The sequence below is a fragment of the Homalodisca vitripennis genome, chromosome 3 (assembly GCF_021130785.1).
Source record: "Homalodisca vitripennis isolate AUS2020 chromosome 3, UT_GWSS_2.1, whole genome shotgun sequence".
In the NCBI taxonomy this organism is placed as follows: Eukaryota; Metazoa; Arthropoda; class Insecta; order Hemiptera; family Cicadellidae; genus Homalodisca; species Homalodisca vitripennis.
In genome coordinates, this window is record NC_060209.1 from 83217065 (window position 1) to 83243720 (window position 26656).

Below are 26656 nucleotides of genomic sequence, written 5' to 3' on the forward strand. Positions count from 1 at the left end.
TTGTTAAACCACACGTGGTATATTGTTTGCTGAGGGCTAGCAAATCTCTAGCTAGGAGTAGAAAACAATTATCTGTCTGTTTGTTTGGTATCCTGATAACAAAATTTCCTATATACTTGAAATTTTGCATGAAGCTTTATTTCTACTGATGGTAGTACATGTTACTCCATGGAATTAGGCTCACCTTTTAGCGAAAATGTTTACTTTCATCATATAGTTAACCACGATGGAAAAAATCGCAGAATAAATACATTTCTAAGCAAACCCAGTGCAATCACATTAAATTTTAAGACACTTTTAACCTAATACAGTAAGCTATAGATATTTTTGCGACACGTCCTGTGGCGTACTCCAGCACTGTAAATAAACACAAACAAGTTTCATTAAAACAAGTACTATAATAAAGTTTTACCCTCTTCACAAAATCTCTCTGTAATTATTATGTACACAAAAATGTTGAACGTGAAGAATGATTGTCACTCTGTCTGAAACAGCACAAAGCGATGAGACTGATATAGCTAGAAATAATGTTCATCAATGAATAAGCCATGGTTTAAATCTATTTCATCATTGACCACATCCAACTAGACATTTCTCGGTTTTGTAATCTCGTGGTTTGTGATTGGAAGTCTCCTTTAAATATTTCCTGTCGTTTCATACTTAACAGAATTGTGTAAAACGTATGAGTCAAACATTACCATTGTGCTGGCAAACACTGTAGTTAAAAATTAATCGGAGAGAGATTCTACAACGTATATGGACTGTAGGGAACTTCCGAGAGTTGGAAACACAGTGTTTGTTCAGTCCAGTTGCCACATCGATACGCGACCTATATGACGGTAGCCTGCAACAGTGACCCTGTTGAATGAAGTGCACTAATCGACACTGCACACGCCGGGAGCGGCCACCTCTGAGCGGACGGTGGCGCGACTCATACAGGTATTAATTATAGAGGGTGAGGGTTAGAGAGTTTGAGTTGGGAACTTTATTTTTCACAAACACCGTCGTGAATTCAACAACTGTTGAAAATAATTCCTTTAAAACATATTATTAGAGAGGTGACAGTTAATTAAAATCGTCTTCACTATCTTTTGATATGCAAATAACTGTACTTATCTATGTAATATACTGTCAATATTCGTTTAATAATGTCAGAAACTATTTTCATGTCTCTACATAAATACAAATTATTTGTAATGGCTTGGAATAAAAGTGTAAATAAATTGTAAAATATATTCGGTTAAATGTCAAGTAAATGGGGTGTTTAATTACCCCTCTGACCGCGTGCATTAAAAAAATGTATGTTTCTTAATAATCTTGCTTTCCCTTTATTAATCACATTACTAAGAATGTTATACGTATGGGTTAAGTGAGATGTGACTAAAAACTTAAACGTTCAGTTGCTTTGCAAAACGTCGGACAGTCATTTATGGACACTCATAAGCATTGTACGCTATATATATATATATATATATATATATATAATATATTCTAGCAGATAATATGTTACGTTAGGCATGATTGCAATTAAATATATTAATGTCGCACAAATAAAACGATGCCAGTTAAATATTTAGGTAGATAAGATTGTTTATATTAATTATTTGTACTCATTAATTATTGACAGACTGAAGGTATCATCTTTTCAGTGTTGCAATAAGTTGAGTACCTCTCTAAATTTTGAGCCTGTTAACTATTTAGACATCATTAATGCGGAAGCTGAAGCTTTCCGTGTGCTTAGAAGGTCATTTACAAAAAGAAATAAAAACACGGGACTCAATACTAATCCCTGAGGCACTCCGAATTTACTGATTTTCTTACCACTCTTGCATTATTTTATGTATTGGTGATCGTTTTATTTACATACGACGTTCTTTCCTATCCCCTTTCAATCATACAAGAACAAGGCATTCATATGTTTTGCATATCATATTTTAGTATTTGACATTATTTTAAAAAAACTGTTGTTTAAAAACAATAAAAGTTAAATAAATGAAATACAGAATATCACCCGTGCTACTTGATCCATCTAAATTACTGAATTGAAAATTGTTAGTTGAGTTTTACTAGATCACTAATTAAAACTTAATACCTAATGAACTGGAGGTATCTTCTAAGGTTAAGGTTTTAAAATACTTGTTGTAGACCGCCAACGAGAATAGTAGTTTTTATATATTGTTCTTAAATTATTGTATTGGATTTTATATAGCTTCACAAGAACTTGAACACAAATGACAAACATATTTGTTTTGATTATATCAAATAATCAATACAGTATAAGAAATATATTTGTTACTTTAACAGATAATGTTGAAACATGAACTGCAAAACTTAAAAAAATTAGTTTGAAAACTGAATATAATTGGTTAAAGCTATTTAACTGAACAAAATACACATAAAATAACGATAAATATTGGATCGCATAAGTAAACTTAGTTTATTAAAATTTTAATAAGAACATTGTTATTTATAACGGGACGAATTAAAAACTTCACCTGGAAGGTAACAACATATAATATGTATTAAACAAATATAACCATAGATAAAACATATAATTTCTTAACTATGTTTCAGTTAAAAATTATAAATAAATAACTCATTATATTTGCAGAAAAATACCGCCGTGTGTGTATTTGAAGCAGCAGGCGAACAGTCAAGATGAGCGTGTAGTATTACAAAGAACGAAGGCGGCTGGTTTGTCAGAGAAAAGTACGCGCGCTAAACATTGAATACTTTACCATCATATAAACCACGCAAACATGTGTGGGCTCCAATCTATAACGACTGTACATTTATTAGAGGTATTAATGACACGAAGTTGTTTAGTACAAAGTTCTTTACGTTTATAAACGATATTGTTCAGTTACAGTTTGAATCTATTACTGCAACAAATACCGAGTAATCTGGAATTATGATGAAAACAATTATTTCGACTACTTTGTAAAAACAGACATAACCTATTTCCATACATTTTATTTGACTTATCCTTTCAATAATTTGAGTTAAAGCTGGTTTCTACCTCTAAAAGAATAAATGGATAAATACTGGTGTTTCATTCTTAAATCTTGTGATAGTGAAATCAAATATACGCATTAGGAATCTTTTTTCGCTCATTTTAAAACAAAGAATTTTAGGAACAGTTAGTTGGTATTGTTATGAGGTATATACTCGTAACTAGAATGTATAGTTTATTCACAAACCTCTTTGTAGTATTAAGTTTCGTGGAATGTAAAAACTATTGCGGATTAAATAAACAAATTAAAATGCAGATTGATGTAAATTTTTAAGTATTTTTCCTCTACAGACAAACGTCACCTATAGCCCGTACCTATTCTGCTCACGGCGCAGCGGCAGCTCACACCTGCTTTGTAATTGCTGCCATCTATATTCTTGAATCCTCCTAATGACTTTGGCAAAGAAATACTAACAAAACATAATTCTGCTTTTTAAATTATTCAAAATTACACAAAAACGGAATATGATCCTTGTACTATCTCAGATATATATTAGCAGTATTTACTATACATGTATATACTAATTGTGATAAATAAACATGAATTTTTATGAAATTTTAAACGATAAGGCCTTTTTTATTTTAGAGTTTTTTTTAATCTCTAGGATAAGAAATTATACGAGACGCCTAACACTTTAAAATTTTTAAAATGTCTCTTGTAAGTATCTTTTATTGCCGACTTAAATTTTTGCTAACGTTTATGATATATTTATTTTAATTTCAAAGTTATTACGAAGTGCTTATACAAAATTGCCTTTCGTGCACATTGTTGTGTCTCGTATTTTTGTTGTCTTTATATTCATTTATGTCAGAAATACATTATAGGATAGGAAAAGTTACTCACGATAAGTTAAATTTTCGTAATAAATTTACCCTTTTCATAACATTCGGCTTTTGTCATTCCTGTTATTTTCTGACATATTTTTCATGCAAATGAGAGTACCTCATACATTATGGCCTATTATACCATATATACACACAGATTTATTCTTACATCTTAATGTTTCGTCGATTATTTAAGATTATAACAATCTCTAAGATCCAAAAAATAGCATACACTAGCCACTAGCAACATCTGAAGTCAAATTCAGCTTATTCACACGTTATTGGTATCTGAAATTCACTACAGCTTATGATATACCTGCATTAAATTGAACTTGGCTAAGAATTGTATAATTAATATTTTTATACGATATTAAGATATTGTTACTACAATCTCTGGTTCTTATTAGTTTTTGTCTCTGTAAGTAACGATAATATCAGGAAATATGAATAATGTTACATTATATACAAGGTAAAAATTTAAAAACTGCACAATGTCATACGGTTATGTTAAATACTGTATATGAAATAAGGTTCTCACGCGTAAATTGGGAGTATATCTCGTGAGGAGTGTGATGAAAATCTTCAATCTAAGCCTATGTCAATGTATATAATGTTAACGGGATTTACTATTAGAAAATAATATTAAATTCCATAATTCATAAGCATTATTCATAAAAAAGGGTCAACTGTTTAAATAAGTTATATTGATATATTGAACCTTTAAACCTTCTGCATTCTGTATAGAATAAACTTTTAAGCTCTTTAAGTAAGAGTAACTGTTAAAAAATATCAATCTTTCTCACTGAATTTTAAAACTGAAATTTTCCTAAATACATTCTTATAACCACACGCACAAGTCAGGATGGTTACTTCTGGCAGTTGAATCCACACTGTGCACAGCAAAATCCGATGTGTCACACAAATCTGGGGAACCTTATGGATGTCTAGGAGCGGTACATTACTAAAAGCAAAGGTTGAGAATCTGGGATGCAAGGGTAATTCGACAGGTCTAGTCTATTTCGGGAGATGACTGTTGGGGGTGGTGGGGTTCGTTTCCTAATAGCCAAAGGTTCTTGCTAGCCTAGACGTAAGGGTGTGCCACCCCTACATACTTTGACTGGAGAGGCTGGTTCAGAGCTGGTTTCTCCTTGTTCCGAGAGGACATGATTTGAGATTAGTGCTCTAAATTCTACTTCATGGATCTCAACAGGTGTATTATAATATTATATAATTATGGGTGTATAAATAATAGTTGTAGGACAATTAACCAATGATAATCTAATTATCCATTGGTAATTATTGATGTTAATTGCTATCCAGTGATAGTTTTATATGAAAAGGAATTAATTACTTTTAACCAAGAGTCAACAGAGTTGATAACTGTATCAGCCGACCATTACAATGCCTTTACACAAGGCCACAACCTCTATTAACGAAACTTTCCTGGAGTAATTGCTGGAAGGAGATTGGCCCACGCAGATTCCGTGACTAATTACACCTGGATAAAGCTGTTTCTACAGGCTAGACTATGCTAATCCTTGTCATTTGGCCGAGCAATAGACTTTATTCGTCTTTTAAAGTATTTAATAGCTTTCTTTTCACAATCCTTTCTATGTAACTTATAACGTCTTGACTTATTGTTTCAGTCCCTGGGTAACCATGAGTTTGATGGCGGACCCGAAGGTCTTTCCCCTTTCATCGCTAACTCTTCTGTTCCCATCGTCTGCTCTAATATAGATCACTCAGCACGGCCAGAGTTCCAGAACTTGACCCAATTAGTGCCCTCGAAGGTTCTGGATGTCGATGGTGTCAAGGTTGGAGTCATCGGTTACCTCACGCCGGAGACTAAGGTATTCTGACTTGTTAAAAGTAGTAGTTTACTAGCGTAAATGAACTGTGGATTACACTACTGATACGCTTTTTAGCTAGTTTTAGCAGCTCTCCACGAGTATTAGGTATATAAGCGCCTGCTGTACTTAAAGCCATCTTGATATTAGCTTCATAAGAACTGTGTTGAGGGTTTAAGATAATTGTGTCTCGTCCATGTTAATCTGGCCACTTTTTAATATACATGTTTTAAAACATTAAATATATAAAGTATTATTTATAGGTTATTTAAATCATTTCAAATTTAATGAAATGTTTAGAGAGATGTTTGTTATTTCATGAACTATATGTGTTTTTAGTAGATAAATGTGCATCCGAAAATACAAATAGTGAATGATATAAATACCTATTCTTCATATGTTGTAAAAATCTCGGTTCAGTTTTAAGGTAACATGTAACCTAAAATAACCAAGAATAGGCTAATATCTTTTGTAGATCGTACAAAAATACTACCTAAAGTTAAAATTTAAAAACTTTACGAAACGCTAAAAAACCAAACTATATTCAACTATAGTAAATAACTTTGATAAATTGCCCTTTAGTAAATGTGTGGCCATGTTATTGTCTGTCTGAGTCTTCTGCGTTTTCAATCAAGTACTGTAATCTTTTCTAACCTAGGGTTTTAGCCAGACGAAACATTTTTAAACGTTGGTGTTATATGCAGGCATATAGCCTTCTCTGTAATTAGGGCACCAGTATAGGTTCAATGTTTACAATATGGTAAGGTATGCATATAAAAATTTTAGGCTTCTTTTAAATGTTTTATTTGGTGTCCTGAGCATAACTAATAACCGAATATACTATTACACAAAAAGCACAACTAGTAAACAACAAAACCATACACACTGAAAACGGAAACACCAAACACGCTAACCTGTTAAGCAACAGCGAATGTTGTTTACATTTACATTATTTTCATAGCAGACAGCAACTTAAGTATTGGTGCTCGTTGTATCACAAGAAATACATTCCGTGTTTTCAGTCAGCACTACTACAACAAAATTTTCCCACAAAACTATTGATCAACCCTAATAATAACGTTTATACATCCCCTTACAATAATATTAATATTTTCTAAACTACTCAACTCAGATAAATGATTTTTAGAATTAATTAATTTTATAATTAATTATTAAAAAAGCATAAAGCAAAAAATAGAGAGTTTTTAACTAATTCACTATTCACTCCTCCCCACAAAACACCTTTCACCCCTATTTGTGGCCGTATTTCTCAATGACATATCTTATTTTAAAAAGAGTGCGTAATGTACTTCCATAGAGTTTTTAGTCTTTTATATTTTTCATGGTTTATTTAGAAAATAAATTCAAAATTGTTTGTACTTTGCAGTAAAGGCGTTCCATGTTTTTGAGGTTTCTCGTATTTCTTAAGGGGTAAAACGCAACGGCTTCTCACTATATCTGGATAATAAAGTAACAGAAAATTGACACCAAAATTGGGATATGAATGTTAAAGTCTTGCTAGAATCCAAATGAGTCTTTATAACTAATACTTGGAAAAAAGTAATATCTTAATTCAAACTTGATTGATTCTCACCAGAAAGGTGAGTGGGCTTGATTATATATAATAAAAACTAATAACAACAATAGTACTCAAAATTAAAAAAAAAATGTTGAATTTAAAATTTTATTCAAGTCTCAGACAAAACATGAAACTTCCATCTCGAGTTTTGTTTTACAACACAAATGATGTCGACGCAGCGGTGTAATTCAATACGGGCAAGAGTATTAGCCTTAGAGAAGGTTTTTATATTCGATTTTCATCGCGTAACCCATCTATATCCTGTTATACTATTGAATTCATAAACTAGAAATCATGGTTTCATTTCGCCTCGCTTTTAAGATTTTCGAATCACTTATAAATAAATATAAATTACTGAATCTGAAATGAAAATTGTATACGTTTAAAATTGTAAATATGTTAGTGATATTTTGCTTTTATAAAAAATAAAAATGTATATCTGAATAAATAATGTATAAAAATTAAACAGATTTCATGATCCATTGAAATCCTAATAATTTTACAAAGGGATTACTAAAAAAAAGAGGCAAGGATTAACATTTTTATATATATATATATATATATATATATATATATATATATATATATATATGAATAGTATTAATAACATACCTTATTGACTCTACAAGATATTTTGACTTTACAAGAGAAACGTCTGAAGAGTGGGCATATATTTTCAAACATTATTTAGTCAAGTTAATACATTGTTTGAAGTAAGTTAAAATAAATGTTAAAATACTCAAGTACGTATATAACAAAATATTGAGATTGAAACAGGTTTTACATGTGTCATATCTTTAATGTATCTCTTATCATTGAAGGAAGCAATTTTACCATACAATATATTTTTACTATAGAAATTTAGGTTTTCTTACGACTTAAATAGTTCTACAATTTATATTTTAATAAATTTAAGTTAATCTTTGATAATTATGAAGTTTTAAAGAAAACAGCGTTTTATCCCAGAAATAAATGTTTTATCTCGCACAGACATAATATATGAATGTATTAGATATATATCGGATAAGCCATTAGTTTACCAGAAACTCAACATTAACCAACGAGTGTAACAGTATTGATATATTTTCCAGTTCATTTCCTTACTAGGCGATGATATCAAACTGAAGGACGAGATAACCGAGATAAAGAAGGAAGTTGAACGTCTCAAACGAGAGGGAGTGGAGATACTGATAGCGCTAGGTCACTCAGGTTTCTCCACTGATAAGCTGATAGCAGAACATGTCCCGGATCTGGACGTGGTGGTGGGGGGACACACCAACACTTTTCTTTTTACAGGTTTGACACTGTATATCTCTTTTTTCTAATAGATAAGGGGATCTAAAATACTATAATAAATCTTGGGACAAGCCAATTATGTCTTTTTATATTTTGTTGTGATTTATTTGCTTTTATAATAAGTTGTTTGTCAGGATAGTTTCCACACCAAACACATTGTAACTGACAAAACAAAAATTAGTTCCAACTCATTACACAAATTTTAAAATGAAAAATATATGACAATAGTTCTCTAAATTAGCGTATACTGGTAAGTCCTGGTTTACTGTATCCTGCAGAATAATCAAATTAAAGCGTTACACCTTACAACGTTCTATCTCCAGCAAATAAAAAATGCTTTTGTCTGTGACAAACACTTTACTTTAACTATACTAAAAACAGTAACTTGTAGTTTATTTATTACAAACTTATGTTAAAACAATATTATCAGACATATATGTACAAAAACTAGAGTTAATTTGTAATAACTTTGTCAAATGATGTCTGATAACATAATAAACAACGCATTTAAAACTAATTATATCCCTTTAAATATATAAATGAAATGCATTAATATAACAATACTTACGTATTATTGAATTTTGTAATATCTACTATGGTTTCCTGAAATCTTAATAGATTTTTAACACGATATAAATATCTTTCACGTAATAACTGTACAAATATTCCTCTTACCTTTTCGTGGAGGAAGACTAGTTCATGACCTGTAACAACGAGTTACTATTAAAATATACTGATTGCTAATGTAAAATAATTTATGCATAACTATACATTAGTTAAGCAGTAAAATGTAATAAAGTACATTAATGCTCGTGACCTAATTTATGGAATAAAACCCACACAAATAGAATCCTTGTAATTCTCCATCCTAATGCGCAAACAACCAATACTAATCTCACCGTGTTTATCTCACAACTAATATTCATTTAAAAATTAATTTTAATGTTAATAGTGTATTAAAATAATGTGAAAATAGTGAAGAGTAAAGTAAAAATATCTTATGTAGTGTAAAACTATACGTAAGATAGCTCAAGAGCACTATACTAATCCGCCATACTTTTGTACTTTGAATTGTATTGTGATAAGATAATTTATTATATTATTATTCATCCTGGGTTAAAAAATACAAGTAATAGAATACTTAAAAACTAGACAACAACGACCACAATATTCACGCGTCAATACCAATTACTGCGGAAAATAGCCCGTGGGTGAGTGACGGTGTTTCCAGAATAAAAGTGTAAACAAGATGGGGAGGAGATAGTGGGAAGTAATTACCATTATACATTATCTCTACTTACTTTTTTATCGATTAGTTTACCAATCAAAAGTAATTGTTTCTAAGTCATTGTTTTATGTTGTCAGTTGCAACTGGTTTATTGGTCAGTGATATGTAATACTGATAGACAGAGTAGTGTATATAAATAATTCGTATATAATAACACACATTACCTATTAGGGTTACGTTAATCTTTGGATTATAATTCTTTTATGTACTGAAAAAATATTAAATCAATGTTTCTGCTCTTTAAGATTCATATTATTTCAAATAACTTTTGTATCGATCCAGTCACGTAATAGATCACTTTATAGTGTTATGAAACAATAAGCTACCATTTGAACCCAAGTCTCATAATTTTAATCTGATTTAAGAATAAAATATTTAGTTTTCTTGTCTTATTTACATTATGAATAGTTTACATTGTCATACTACAGGTCATCCTTCGAGTCAATTTTACATCTTTCCGCTTTGTGTTTAAACACAGTTTAAATTAATTTGAGCCCAAGCTACTTTATGTGATCATTTATTTCGGTAATAAAAAACAACAATTAGGCTCTTCTGAAATATGCATGGTCTTTAACTTTCTTTATATAATTTCACGTAACCTTTAATTAGATTCAGTCACGGAATGAACCCCTGTAATGAGCCTTACAATCAAAACATGATGAGCTGATTAATGATATCTTACGAGGTAAAAACTGGAATTTAATTTTAGAGGCTATAAAAGATCAATATCTATATGATCAATACCTATTAATCAGAAGGAAGAATCAAACAATGCATTGGCAATAATGGAATGAACTGTTGTATCCGTTTATAATTGTATTGTTAATTATTTTACCATTGCTTATACACATGTTACTATCTTCCATTCCGATACGGATAGCTATTTGTTGTTGCTGCAGGACATGACCCCGACATAGAGAAATCCGAGGGATCCTATCCCACCGTAGTGACACAACCTTCAGGACGCAAGGTCTTGGTTGTACAAGCGTACGCGTTCACCAAGTACTTGGGTCGACTAGAACTGACCTTCGATGATGAGGGTGAGGTAATCCACAGCACTGGAAACCCCATTCTGCTAGACGACTCCTTCAGGAAAGGTGAGGAATAAGTACCCTTACATTGATAAGTATGTTGTAAACGCACCTCCATACTTTGCATTACAATATTTTGAATATTGGGTCATTTAATATTTATTTGTTATAATCCTAAATGGGATCTTTTAGTCATAAACATCATTAATTTTTTTTCATTTGCTACTGAAGATACAAGATTTGAAAGATTAACAGAAATGAGGGCACCTGCCATTGTTATGCATACAAAAATAAACACCACATTTCAAGAATTTGAATGCGCCCTCTTCTTCAGGTCAATTTCTTCTCCCTAGTCTCTCGCCTTCTCTGATGCGTATGGTATGTGCAGTGTGGTTCACCCAGTACTGTACAGTGGCTTAGTTTATCTTATTTTATCTTAATAGTGTGTGTATGCTTGTTTTTTGTCGTGCAACACTTTCTATTATATTTTTATTCCGGTTCATCTTGATTAGTTTTTAATATTTGTGAATACTTAATTGTATTATTAATTATCGAAACCTGAGAAAGATATATTCCAGTGCGTTAATTTATACATAGATTTCTGCATTGGTAAATAAAAAAAGCAAATGTCTATAATTCTTCAATCAAAGTGAACCTCAACAAACATAACACAAGCTTTATATACTATTAAAAAGAACATATTTAAAGTTGGCATAACGTTGATTGCAAAGTTATATATATCTCAAAGACATATTTTACGGCTTTTAACTTACAGAGAAAAAGTTACATTTGCTGTTCAAATATTAGGCAATTTAAATGTATATACTATATATATATATATATGTGAATATATATATATATATATATATATATATATATATATATACATATATATATATATATGTGAATATATACACACACACACATATATATATATATATATATATATATATATATACATATGTATATATATATATATATATATTAAAATTAAAATGTTGAGCCATGATATGCTTTTTAGTATAAAACAATGAAATTTTATACACGTTTAGCAGTTGTGGGACCTAATTGTATACTCTCTAAAGTCAACAAAAAATAGTTCTCTCCGTCGAGTGATATCTTTTGTAAATTAAACATTTATAACTACCTTGAGAAGATTTAAGCTTCATATATTTAAAAGCTTAAAACTTTTATTTAACGTTTTTTAAAACTTTTCAGATATGTTTACTTACAGTGGAATAAATCCTCACCTCTGTAAGTAAGCATGAACTGTAAAAACATTACGGTTGTTATCGAGTTGACAGATAACAGTAAGTTATTTAAAATAAAACTTCTTATGAAAACAAAAATGTTCTTATTAATTACCCAACTTCGCAACCTATAATCTAATTAAAATAGATTGGAGTGTTTTTACAATTGGGTTGTTATATTTTGGTTTGTTAGATATGTATTTTATTTCTTACATTGTTTTCTCCATTGGAATTTTTCAAATAAAATACTAAGTTCAAATATCATGAATGTAATATTTTTTAAACTTCGCAGTTCCCGTTAATTAATAATTCGTAATTAAAATATATTGCATTATGATCGCTAGCTGCATCATAATGTGGATGGTAAATCCAGTATTCGAAAATTCTGTTTTAACAACTATAACCAGCAACTTCTTAAAATTTGCAGATGGTGCCGTCGAAAGAGCTGTTTTAAAATATGGAAACGAACTAAAACATTTGACTGGAAGGAAAATTGGGTTTTCTAAAGCATATTTAGATGGCAACCAAAACTGCAGACTCGGAGAGTGTAACATTGGCAACTTGGTTACCGACGCTTTAGTCGATGACGTAAGTAAATATAACAAATTTTTATCCCTTAAACTGATTTGTTTTCTGTTATATTTTTCAGAAACAGAGAGAGTCTACATAACGTAATTTTATGAGTACCAAACGTTTATAACTTGCACATAGTTTAGATTTAATAGCATCAACACTGCAAATCAATACCAAAAACTCCAGACTGTGTGAGGTACGAATAAAGCATTTAGTTAGAGAGTAATAAGTAATGTTAGTAACATACCAATACATCCATGTTAAATTCCAATTTCATAACTACCGCGAAATACATAAAAATTAGTAAAATTAATATAAACATTGTTTTACAAAGGTATATTAGATATGGCATCTAACAGAATTAAGTTCTTATTCTTGTTCATTTATAACAATACGTGTAATATTTTTAGGTTTTTTATCAAAGAAGGTTTTAACCAAGCTTTTAAGATCTCTTTTAAGAAAAAAAGTATAAATTTAAAATCTTATGTTGTATTTTAGAAATTTAAAGTAGATTTTGGAGGTCATGTAATCAAGCACACATTAAATTGGCTGAAAATAAGAATATGCAATTTTTTCAGTGTTTATATTACAGATAAATGTTATAAATTATTTAGCTTTTATTTATAAAGTTATAATTTTATTTAGTATTGTTTTATGGAAGTATTAAATTTACTCAAATTATATTTAATTAATCATGCTAATTCATTTACAACTCACTGGGCAATATGCCTTATCCTGAAGTCGTAATTCATAACATATTGTAAGATTGCCACATTCTTATGTTGATAGGTTTCCTTGATCCTGAAGAAAACAGTGTCCAAAATCCCTACTTTAAGCTGCTATAGTTATTTCTCGTGGAATAATAGAAAAAACAAATATTTACATTTCTTCATCTTCAAGAAAGTGATCATGGTTGCAATTGTGGTGGTTTCAAATTTTGAACATTACCCAATGATAATTCTGATACAATTTCTTTAATTTTAGATTATACCATCATAATTAAATACACTGCAGTATACCACCAGAAGTGTTTATTTATAAATATAAAGATAAAGCATATCGCACGTTATTACGGTATACAAGAAACATCATTATCATCTTAAAAACGACACCAATGCGACTGAAGATATACGTAGAAAGGAAGTGGATCTCATTCATTGTATAAATTCATACTTCAATCATGAAATATATTAGTTTGGATGCATTAGATTGGAGATTATAAATAAAGTTCTAAAAGCGTATGTTGAGAAAAGAGATGCAATTGACTGTTTTCTGAGTTATGTTCTGAAATAAATCCGTAATCTATGAACGAACGGTCTATTCAATTAAGCCTTTTGTTGTAATTCTGTTTCCAATCTTTGTTTATAATACACTGAGTCCTCTGTTTTAGAACGCTAAGGATTTCTACGGCAGTGGTTGGACGGACGCTCCTGTTGCAATGGTTCAGGGAGGTGGTCTTAGGTCTTCTATTGACACCAAAGAAACAGGAGGTAAATCATAATTCATCAAAAATTTCCACAATATTTGTCTGCACATTTTCAATTTTTAAATACTTTGTTTACTGATAATACTTTATTTGAGCCCCAGTTATATTTATTTGTTGTAAGAAACGAAAAAAAATATTCTGTTATATTGTTAAGGTATCTCAATATTGTACCCTAGATTTGGATAATTCCAACCTTACTTTCAACTCCATAATTATGAATGGTGCCTTTTTCATTTGAGCAAACATTTTATTTTTTATATTAAAAAACGTAGAATAAATGTAGATCTTTTTTGGACTCTAATCAATTAAATTTTATTTCAAGCTAAATACGAATGATGAATCATTTTTAGACATATCTTTAGGTTCCACGTGGTTTTAATTCAAATTTTTGGAATTAAATAGCCTCAGCTATGCAACTTGGTAAATCAGAATAACCTTTGGCATTAAGCATCGTAGAGTAAAAATGAATATGGCGTTCACATGACCTTAATACTCTTTACTACCAAGACCGTTCCTATAAACGTTTTAATATTTTAAATTGTTAAATGTGGTGGCAGTAAATTCAAATTCATTTATTTTGCATTTTAACAGTAACTCATTGTTTTTCAACTTTAGGATTTGAAAGTTAAAATTTTAATCTAAGAGTTAAGCCTATTCATAATTACAATCATCACACACACTCATTCAATTTGGTAGACCACATCCGAAATTTGGCTGACTTTAGACCAATACAAATTAGTTATCCCAGCGACTCTCCATGAACTCATCAACCGAATAAAACGCATTTATCATCAGATGGCACTACAATCGAGCTCGAATGTGATTTCGAGTTTCTGTTTGTTTAATGCATTTGGTAGTTTATTAATCAGCCTAATACCAACTTGGGTCGGCAAATGCGCAAATCTTGCTGTCACGCGTCAAAGTTGTAAGACGTATTTAATAACACAGATGCAATGAGAGGTCATACGATAGATACCGTAAATGTTCCTGATTGACATAATACTTGAATTGGCTTTGTCCAGGAGGAGTATCTAGGTACTAGCTCTAAAAATCTTTCAATAAGTAGTTTGGATAACCTTACTTCAACGTATTTTAAAATGAAGGCTGTTTGTGCTTATGAGAAGCTTTTAACTTTGTTATTTCAGATGATAATCAAAGATTAAATGTTTATTAAGAAAGAAATTTATACTTATACTCATTATTTTGTAGATTTAAGATAGAAAATTTTAAGTTTTAGAAAAATATAAGTCCATCACAGCTATTAAGCACGATAAAATACTAAACATGTTTTAAGATCAAGACGTAGTTTCGCGACTCTTACGTTTTTAAATATCTCGTGAGGTTTCGAAATAGTGAGCGCACAAAAGTTTGAGAGGAATGCGATAACACACGCGTAACAGTAGTACGTGTGAAAACGGTATATTAATCATCACCGTAAGTATTTGAGACAACCAAACCTAGCACGATCGTAATTAAAATGGCCGGAGCGAGTTTGTCAGCCGTATCTATTCAGTTAAAAGCTTCAGTGGGGCACTGTGCGGCATGGCGCAACGGCTGATTATGATAATTTGTGAAGCATATTTCCTCCGTTATTTTACAATGTACAATCTTCAATTTAGTGCTCTAAAGGGATAATTTAACCATTGTCATAAATATGATCTAAGATATTCTTCGTAGAGAAAAATAATATTAAAAAATATTTGTTGTGGTAGCTACTTGTATGCTTTAAAACTTTAACATTGATGCGCTCTCCAAGTTTGAAAATAATAAATTGTATTCCTGTTTTTAAAGAATTATCGTAATAAAAACATGGTTTAAATTTACTTCTATAACTATTCATAAATTACCAGTTTAAAACTTCCATATGATAGCCACAATGAATAACCTCTTTATTCAGCTTCTGTAATGGATGTTTTAATGTTTAACTTCTTTCTAATGGAGAATTTCTTGGGATTTACAAGACATGTAATCTATAATGTTTCATGGATACACGTTATGCTCTTAGTAGTGATGTTTCTAAAAATACTTTCTATCGTGTTTTCCAGGCATTCTGTCTTGTAATTACTTCTTTAAATATTTTAATGAACTGCTAACTGTAGCTAATGTATCAAAATTACCAAAGCACTATTTATATTCTTTATTCCATATTTGTTATTAATGTATGCAATACATTAATGTTTTGTAATATGTTTAAACAAATCAAATATTTAAATCTTACGAGATCCTCCTGTGTTTCCCCTCTATTTATGGGTCGAATTATGTGTTCCTTATACATCTCTTACTTGCTGCTATCCACTGCCTGATAAAAACCCCTGACTTTTCAACTTCTGGGTGACGGTTTAAATCTAAATGTTTAGTTAATAGGATGTACGTTCCAGAGAATAAAATTGTATACATTTTAATATCTGACTTGTAAAACTTTCGTTAACATTTTTCCCCGCATGATGGTAAAATCCTCCTATTCATCGGTTTTATAATAACGTCCATCATTACACTTGTGTTGTAATGCAGCAGTGAAGTGCGATAAAATACATGCTTAAAGTATGTGTGATATTCGAGATAACAATCGCATTCTATTGATCATAGGGTAAAGATTTTACATGTGTTATATACAAGTTCGAAGGTGACATTTTATAATACAAGGAAGAAGTACCCCACCACCAAGTGATGCATCAAAGGGCGTCAACTAGATTGGATGAAAAATGTTGAGTGTACATGTGTTATATACAAGTTCGAAGATGACATTTTATAATACAAGGAAGAAGTACCCCACCACCAAGTGATGCATCAAAGGGCGTCAACTAGATTGGATGAAAAATGTTGAGTGTACATGTGTTATATACAAGTTCGAAGATGACATTTTATAATACAAGGAAGAAGTACCCCCACCACCAAGTGATGCATCAAAGGGCGTCAACTAGATTGGATGAAAAATGTTGAGTGTACATGTGTTTGTACAGTGATTACACACATTTATTCTGTGATTTTCTCGTAGTTACAATGGTAACCCATAAGACCAATGCAAAATTTCTCACTTACGCAACACCCTGACACACTACGTACTGACCAATTGAATTCAACTTGAGGTAAAATTTGAATTCCATAGGCTAATCCTTCTCGAGATATCTTGCGGACATGCTGTCAGACAGACAAACATAAGGACAGGCAAACAGAAATAACATGTTTCCAGTCCCTCGAATGACAGGCTTCACCGAATGTCAGTCTGTAATGTGATGTAAATTCGGAGTAACCATTGAGCAACACATAAGTTCAGTATTTTAATATTTAATAAAGAAGCTAATAAAAAGTATAATTTAGCATCTTGGTCTTTGATAATTATCTTAAAAATTACTAAACTTTTACACACTACTCTGGTTATTATGTAACTATTCCTCTGTACTGTAATAAATAAAAAAATTTATTATTCACTAACTATAATCTGTAATATTTTACAGGTGTAATAGCGTACTCCGATCTTCTAGAAGTATTACCGTTCCAAAACTCAGTGGAGCGTTTAACACTGACGGGGAGTGTTCTGATGCGTGTCCTGGAGCACAGTGTGTCCAGATACAGCAAGGAGGAGCGTGTGGGGGGCTTCATGCAATACTCCGGTGGGTGTTATACACTTTCCAAGAACATTTGTCAATTCCAGTAAAACAGCTTTCGACTTACCATACTAAAAAATGCCACGCAGAGCATTATTGTATCATCTAATATAATTTTAAAAATATTAAAATTCTTGCAATATTAATATTCGTTTATAATCTACTGTACATTTCAAACAAATGTGATATATTGATCTTGCAGGTATTCAGGTAGAATATGACCTATCTAAGCCACCACAGAAAAGGGTTGTTTCTGCCCTTGTCCGTTGTGGTGACTGCAAAGTTCCAAACTACCTTCCCCTAGATGTCAACAAGGTGTACAGTGTTCTTACGTCCACCTTCCTGGCAGAAGGCGGAGATGGTTACTCCATGTTCGAGTACGCTAAAGAAAGAAAAACATTATGTGAGTAGATCTGTATATTTTATCACTGCTTGATTATAATTTTTTATCTTGATATTATCTTACTGTGTACTCAACAGTAATTGCAAAAAACTAAAATGAGAAATGTTGTTACTAACAAGCTTACTTTATTTGCTATGACTATAAATGTAAATAAATTGAAAATAACGGTTTAATTAACTAAACATATGGTTGTCCTACCATAAAACAATGTTTACACAGAACAGTTGATTACATTTAACAAGCTCTTTCAGTTAATATTTTTCTGCCGCTAAACAACTTCGAAATTTGAGATACAAACGGGTCGTATCCTAGAGGGATTTTTGAGATAACAATAGGCCTATATTAACGAGGGACCCAAAGAATGACCATGTAAAATCTCAGTACAATCGGTCAAGTAGTTTTTACGTGATTGAGTAACACACACACGAACTTACAGACTGACACCATTAGATTTGTATATAATAGTAAAGATTGAAATTTTTCAATGGAATTTCCATTTTCAGGCAAACATTCATACAAGCTCAATACTCTCTTCCGACTGTAAGTGAAATCATAATTAACGAGACAGTGGACGCGTTACTCAGTGTTAATATTTTTGAGACTCTTGAAGACATTGGTCAAGTTATCAACTGAGCTCATTTCCAACGGATTTCTCCAACACCAACACATGTGTTGAAGCATTTGTGTTACAGGTACCGACTTCACCTCTCGCTCACTCCCTGTCAATGGGGAACGCGCATGCGCCGAACCCACTATATCGACCTGTCATTTAAATGGCGGGTTTCAACTCTCCATTCATAAGAACTTGACTGTTTCGCTCTTAGGGTGGGTGGATAAGGGTGCTACACAGAGTGGATGCAGTAAGCGACGTGCCGCCAGTTTTGGTCCTAAATCTAGAAAATATATACAAAATATAAAACTGATCACCATGTCGAAGTCAGCATATTATCCTAGATTTTCTACATAAATTGAACTATATAAATATATAATTATATAAATTGAATTATATTGATATTATAAACGAAAAAGTAATTTAGGAAATTACAATTATACACAAATGTTAACAATGCTTGTTATGCATACGCCACATAATCAATAATCTGGATATCTTCCTTTTAGGTTATTTGCAGGTAATAATTTACTTTTCCAGAATATTGAATTTCCTTTTTATGGGTAGACCTACTTACGTCTCTCACGATTCCCCATGAGTAAAATATGACATTCATTAAGTTTCCATCAGCCTTAGCACTTACAACTATTCTGTTACATTGAAACAATAAATTGCTTATTAACAGATCCAATTCCATTCCACACAGTTTATTTGCTGCTTGTACACTTCTTGAAAGTTATATAGTCGACCTTTAGACCTCAATACTTTCGTTCGATTTTCTACTGTAAGCAAAAATGAATATTGTAATGGTGTTAGAGTGAAACTCTTTCACAAATCTTTTAAAATGTTTTTGGTAATTGGTAAGTAAATTTCAGTAAATTTTGTCGTGTAGTTTTAGATTAAACTATCATATGCAGTTCTGAATACCTTAATTCTGTCAAACAAAGATCTAATAAGATGAGTTCTATAACGATATTTCTATCTGTAGCAAAATTAACATGTAATTTTGTTTTTGAAATTTATATATATATATATATATATATATATATATATATATATATATATATATATATTATATATATATTATTCGTCATTAATATATAATGAGATTGTTTTATACTTCAGCCCTCTTTTACCATAAATATATTTGTTTGTTTTAGTTTATAAGAATACAGTAAAAATATCGGAAATTCATAAACAGTTTTCAATTATATTTTGATATTTTCTAAAATATGTTGTATTTACTTAAATAATGGACTTACAATCTCTGCATTTCCAATTAACTGATACAGAAAACAGGGGAGGTTGAATCAAGGCGCACCAACTTACCAATCAGTATACATTAAATTGGTTAGTGGATTAAGAATAACTGCGTGAGCATGTGTGTTTTAGTTTTCCGCTGTATTAAACTAAAGCAACATACTATCATAAGGATTAACATTGGAAATTTGGAAAACCAAGGAGTAGAACACTGTATTGGAATGTATTTCAAGCACACACAAAAGGAGTGTAGTAGATTTCATATAATGTACGAGTATATAAAATATTGTTAAATACCTAAAACTGCTGTTCAACAATAAAAATATATTTTATAGTTAATTATCCATTTATATAATACAACTTTAATTCTTTACAGAATGAAAATAAAAGACAATTCTAATTGAGATCTGTAACTACGCCGGTCAAAATAGTTTAAAGTGTTTCGTTTCAGTAAGTTATGTAAATGGTAGTTCGTGGCCACATATTTGCGCTGCAAACAAATTGTTCAGTGGAACTTCTGTGTTTTTATTTCTATTTGATAATAAAAACTTTCCTAGTTTTTTACACGTTAAAGTGCTTTTAAAACACTATATTCTGATTGTTGGATTAATATTTGTTTTTCAAGCATGCAAATGACTCTCTACAGAAAATCTATACACAATAACTATGTTTATGGAATTTTCTCAAACATAGGCCTACCAATGAGAAGAATGTTGAACTAGTTTATAATGTATAGATATTTAAAAAAGTTAATGGGTTATTTTTAATGATAAAATCAAAACTATAAACAAGAAAACTATTACGCACACGTTGTATATCGATATAAATAAGCAAACTTGTATTTTAAACAATGAGATAAATTTAATAAAGCTTAAAGAAGCAACATGAAATTCGCTGTATATCACTGTTGTTTTACTTCGGAACTGTGAAAATACTCATTGACAGATAAATAAAGAAGGGTAATGCGACGAGTAAACCTGGTGTTTGTTCGCAAGGGGCTGAGTTATGATCCCAGAGAGTCCGTCACAGTGAAATATAACTGTTTGACTGCTGTATTTGTTTTATTCCTTAACTTGCCTCATATTTCAAACAGGGGAAATTCAGAGATCGTTTATTTGTTCTTGATTTATAGACTAATCTCCGGTTTTGTGATCCAAGCGACGCAAAATATCCCGTGACAAAATGGACAATACTCGAATGAGTCCTGGTACTTTCTAGAATTACAAGGAATCCAGCTTCCATTGAAATCGCTTAAATTTGTGGAGTGGATGTTTTTGAGGCAGTGTTTTGTACAGTATTTTTTAAATGTTTATGACAAATTTAGAATGTACTTCTAGTAGGATGAGCCTGCTTAGTGGTAATTTAGGAGTTTATCTGGTTAATTTGTTTATGGTTAATTAAAATGTCCTAATATAATTCTTGAGTCTCAATACTCACAACAGTAGCAAAGAATTTAGTTCAACGACACTTTGGGTAATACTAAAATTTCAAATTAGCTCTGACTCAACATGTTTAGCTCTATTGCACAATGTGTTATGTGCACTTTGTGGTGAGTTATTTATGTTTTTATAGCTATACCGTTTAATAGAATATGGTGAGAAAATTTTTTCAAATTTGATGGATCAGGAATTATGTAACTAAACGATTTTAATACACCTCACTCCCACTCGGATATAATTTAATGTGCCACTTCAACTTGTGCAAACTCTACAATTGTGGTCCCTTTCCTACGTGTGTCACTAAAGTGTAAAGCTCTTGGACACTCAACTTGTCTTTCTTAGAACACTTGACTCTCCTGCTGCAAATTACCCTGGGTCGTAATATCCCAGTTACTAAAACTCAATGACTCAGAGTAACTCGTTTTACATACTCCTATGGTTTTGGAATATCAGGATCTAATATCTGGATAATTAGTAATTATTTACTATTCCCTAGATGAGGGTTCTCTATTCTATATTTACAGCTAGTTTTGAGACTAGTAGTTAAGGATAAAATGAAATAAATATCATAATAAAAGCAATGGCATTCAGTAAGCACAATCTTACCAATAAATTTGGGCACAATTAAAATAATATAAAAATAAACTATCCCAGCGAATCGAAATAATACATCGTAGGAGTAAGCCACACCACCTGTCACATAACAAGCTTCGTGGAGGTAGCAAGCAAAATTTCAAAACCGTAGCACATTTCACTATCGAGATGTCCTGCCAAAGTTTGTGCCGACAGGAAAGAAATGTTTTCATCCATTCGAATTACATAAGAGAAATCGTGTGAGCCTAATGAACGGAAAATGTTCAATGACGCTCCGCCAATGCCTTGATCGAACTCTTCCTTTCTAATTATCAATGAACTTTCATGCAAAATTTAAAGTCTACAGATGAAATCTCCCTTGATATATTTTGTCACATGATACATTTAAGTGTTTACTTTGGTGCTTACATAATAAAAGTTCCTTTTAGAATACTAGTGTTCAAGATTGGTCTAAAATCAAATCTGTTCACCGAGTTTTAACATTGGCTTTGCGGTGGTGTTACACTATGAATGAAAGGAAATGTTGTGGTAGATGAGCCATATGTTCTTATATGCCACTCGTTAAAATCTCATATGATTGAGTCAATTCACAATATCGATATTTAAAGACTTATATATTCTGTCGTGTTTTCGTTGCTATCTTAGTTACACATAAAACAAATGTAAAAGTTTTTACTAACGTTCACCGAAACCTTTTGGAATGGCTTACACCATCATCAAACTCTGTATTGTCCCTTAGAAAATTGTCATGTAAAATTAGTTGCAGTATGAAAGTCCACAGTTCATTTGATTTTTTTTTCGTGCAGATGACGGGTATATAGACAGACAGATAAGAATGTATGAACAATTTCCGGTCGTTACAGAGCTAGGCTATGCTAACGCTCTGCAATTGTATTATTTTATAGAAGTATCAGATTCAACGACGTCACTAGTGTTTGGAATGTCCGCATGAGCTTCCTACATCAAGTATGGCTCACCAATACCTACCCCGGCATTCCAAGTTGCTTGAACCGACATCCCTTACATTCTTTTGTAAAAACTTATTGTCCGCAAATGCTGGAAAATGTTGTTTACATTTGTATAGCAAACTTTTTAACCGACTAATGCAATAAATGACGGATTAAGCAGCAGAGAATGTTTCAAATCAATTTTTTTCAAGTACAAGTTTTAGATTTGTACTCCTCAATCATCAAAACTTGTGAACTGTTTTAGACTAAGTAATGTTACTCCTTTTACTATGTTTTACAAAGTTACGTGTATATTTAGGTAGTTTCCTAATATTATCTTAATAGGATATTTTTTTTAAACAGAGTCTGTGATAGTAACTATGTTTCAGCCTTCTCCGATGTTGATGCGGTGGAGAATTACCTGAAGCGCGTATCTCCCGTGTATCCTGAGGTGAGTGGAAGGATACGGTTTGTGGACCACAAACAGATTTCACGGAGCAGCGCTTCCAGCAGTTACAGCACGAACTACTTATTACTCCTCGCTGTGTTTATTGTCACCTGTCTTCCGAAAGCGTGATCTTTTGTTGTAGTCAATAAAAATACTCATTGAGAAAAGTGGGGAATGCAACAGTCTCTACTAGTTACCATACACGGTAACTCTCTTACCACAGTGATTTCTATTTCAAGAATGTGGGTTAAAGGTACAAACTTACTATTTGAATTATATTAATTTTATATCACATTGTGTTTGGATAATTTTTAGTTTTGTCACCCATCAATATTTCCATTTTCTACGCCTTAAACAACCGATCACAGCAAAAACTATTTTTGCAACAAAAAATGTGTTGTCCTTCTCAAATAAAAGAAGAAAATATCTCTTTCTTAATCAACAATAACCCGCCTATCATGAGTATAGCATACTTACTTAAAACGTTCAGCCCCAAATTCCCATTCTGAAAATACACTAAATAACGTGGAAAGCGTTAATAAGTTACAAAGCATGTTTCATAAAGGTAGGATGTTTAAGATTATTTATCAAAATAAGCAAAAAGATTATTTCAATACTTACTTGAGTCCAAAATAAGCTTAAACACCAGCTTAACATAGGTGTAAAATGTTTTGCTATAATGACATACACGTCTTGCTATCGACATACATGTATGTAGTAAAAACCAATTGGCGTCCTAAACCTTATGAAGTGAAAAAATACGTCGGAAAGAAAAATTATGTCTATTGTACATAAATTTCCTCATGTAGGCTATTTTACCATCGACGTTAGGTTTTCCAATACAATCAGCAATCGAGTTCATAATGTTGACCCTTTTATCACGAGAAACCATAGAGTTGGAGAGAGGTATTACTAAAAATCACATCACTGATTACTGAAATTACTAGAGACATCTTTTTAGCCACGTTAAGATGTCCAGGCAGTGATGCTTCTTTTCCATAGGTTCTGGGTCTGATGCAGCTAGATAGGATGGAGGCAGAACTGAAGACTTCTCCATTAAATCATAGCTAAGTTTCATAGCGCCTAGGGGAATCTCACCATTCACATATATGTGCTTGATTGTAGCAGGTACAGGAAAAATTATATGCTAAAGTAAAGCATTCCAAAATATGCATAACTGTCCTTGATTGGAGACGCGTTATTGTCTTTTTCTGTCAAAGTGTATCCAATGGAAACGAATTTTTACACCATTTAATTTGCAATGGTAATTAGATATGTGATAGAAACATGAGGTAAATATTTTTCTCAGATGTAATTGCTAAAACCACGTTTCCTTCAGGGGATTTTGGAGTGCAAGTAGTATTTATTCATGACGGAACTATTTTTAAAGAATGATATTTGAGGTGAAAATCGGACTGTAGTCATGATTCAAAACAACCTAATTTTAGAGAAAACGTTTTTAAAAAGAATCCTCTATATTAGAGGAATTTTGCTAAGAATAGCGAAATCAAAATCTCTGATACTTAGGCAATTTAGGAGTTGCCCATGCTGTTTATTTACTTTGATTCCCTTGTAAAAGTTACCAAAATATCCGTTATATACTTTTAAGAACAAAAGTAAACAATTTTATTTTAGTAAAATAACCCACAAACATTAAAAAGCACAATAAAAGTGCTCAGCAAAGAAGCAAAAAAGGAAAGGTTACAACTGAGCGACGCTTGTCTAATTACAATCTGGTGTTGTCGTTCATTAATTCTTCTTTGTTCATTCTCTCCTTGTCCTCAGCGTCTCAAGCATTTGTAAGCTTTAGTTATGTTTCATTCTGTATTCTCGTGGACATTGTTTCTATTTCAGTAAGGCAGCTAGAAACTGCAACATATTAAGTAGAGCGTTGTGACTCTAACAAATCGTCAACCTGTTAATGGTAAAAGTATCATACAACACGAACTAGAAGCTCATGAAACAAACAAAGTACGTTTACTGATTTGGTAAACTATGTGTAAAAATAGTTGACCGAAATAAAATATATATTGCAATCAACATGAAGAACTGATCAAAGCAAGCCTTTCTTCTTTATATGTAAGTCACAAAATGGAAACTTAGGTAGTATATTAAGAAAGCATAATATCAAAACTGTATTCAAGTCCTCTCAAACGTTTTTAGAACTGTTTGAGATCGCTGAAGGACATGATTCTTCAACGTACGCTTTGAGTTTACAAAAATGCATGTTGTTATGACTCAGTATAGATTGGGAAACCAATGAGTTTAATACGTACATGCCGTCATGTACAAATTAGGCACAAAACATATGTGAGGTCGGTAAAGTGAGGTATAGCAAAATAATGTTATAAAGAAGTCAATAGATTTTGACAAACAAGATCCACACAAATAACAAAAGAAAATGAAAAATCTTTTTAAAAATCAAGAACGAAAATAATATTAACAAACGAGGCAGAATAAAATTGTTAGAGATGTAGCCTCGAAAAGTGTTTTATAATAAATAACATGATAGGAATAAACTTTTAACACTTTTAAACTTTTATTTTTCTTAGACGATGTACATTTCATATTTTGTACCTTATTTTGTACCTGAAGATGGAATCAATGATTCCGAAATGTACATCGTCTAAGAAAAATAAAAGTTTAAAAGTGTTAAAAGTTTATTCCTATCATGTTATTTAGAATAAAATTATCAGAAAAATGGCATTCTGTTACAAAGAAGCCATAGTGACCGTTGATAGTTCCACCTACTTTACTCACCTGTGGGTGTGCATTACTGCTCCTATCAGATACGTGTTAAAATAAACAATGTTAATCTATAGGGAGGGAATTCCGACAGCCAAGCGGTGTAAGACGTCAGTCTTTGGATCTGAGGTTTAAATCTTGTCTTTGACCGTAGCACTTTTTATCAGTATCATTAACCTTATACTGAATCGATTCCTCCCCGCCCCCATTCTGTTTTACAAGATCCTCGCAAGGATTTTTCTGTAGTGATCTGTAAAAAGGGACGAACAGAAAAATACATAAAATGGGATCGGCTTCTGAATTTAAAAAATCTTACAATATCTCAAGATCTTAAGAAGAATCACGCAGTGAACTGTGTTGGCAATTTTTATGCGATGGAACCAGATAGCTTGTATAATATTAAAGATATTTTACCTA

General features: G+C 31.5%; 1 protein-coding gene across 2 annotated transcripts in view; it reads left to right on the forward strand.

Moving 5' to 3' along the window:
- Nucleotides 1–23786, forward strand: part of LOC124357120 (snake venom 5'-nucleotidase-like) — a 58799-nt gene extending 35013 nt beyond the window's left edge. For both annotated transcript variants that reach the window (XM_046808590.1, XM_046808591.1), the window contains exons 4-11: nucleotides 5485–5688; nucleotides 8356–8560; nucleotides 10748–10945; nucleotides 12557–12717; nucleotides 14093–14192; nucleotides 17644–17799; nucleotides 17996–18196; nucleotides 23436–23786. In XM_046808590.1, coding sequence (XP_046664546.1) covers nucleotides 5485–5688; nucleotides 8356–8560; nucleotides 10748–10945; nucleotides 12557–12717; nucleotides 14093–14192; nucleotides 17644–17799; nucleotides 17996–18196; nucleotides 23436–23623 — 1413 coding nt within the window. In that variant the 3' untranslated portion in view covers nucleotides 23624–23786. The remainder of the gene's footprint in view (nucleotides 1–5484; nucleotides 5689–8355; nucleotides 8561–10747; nucleotides 10946–12556; nucleotides 12718–14092; nucleotides 14193–17643; nucleotides 17800–17995; nucleotides 18197–23435) is intronic.
- The last annotated feature ends 2870 nt before the right edge of the window (nucleotides 23787–26656 follow it).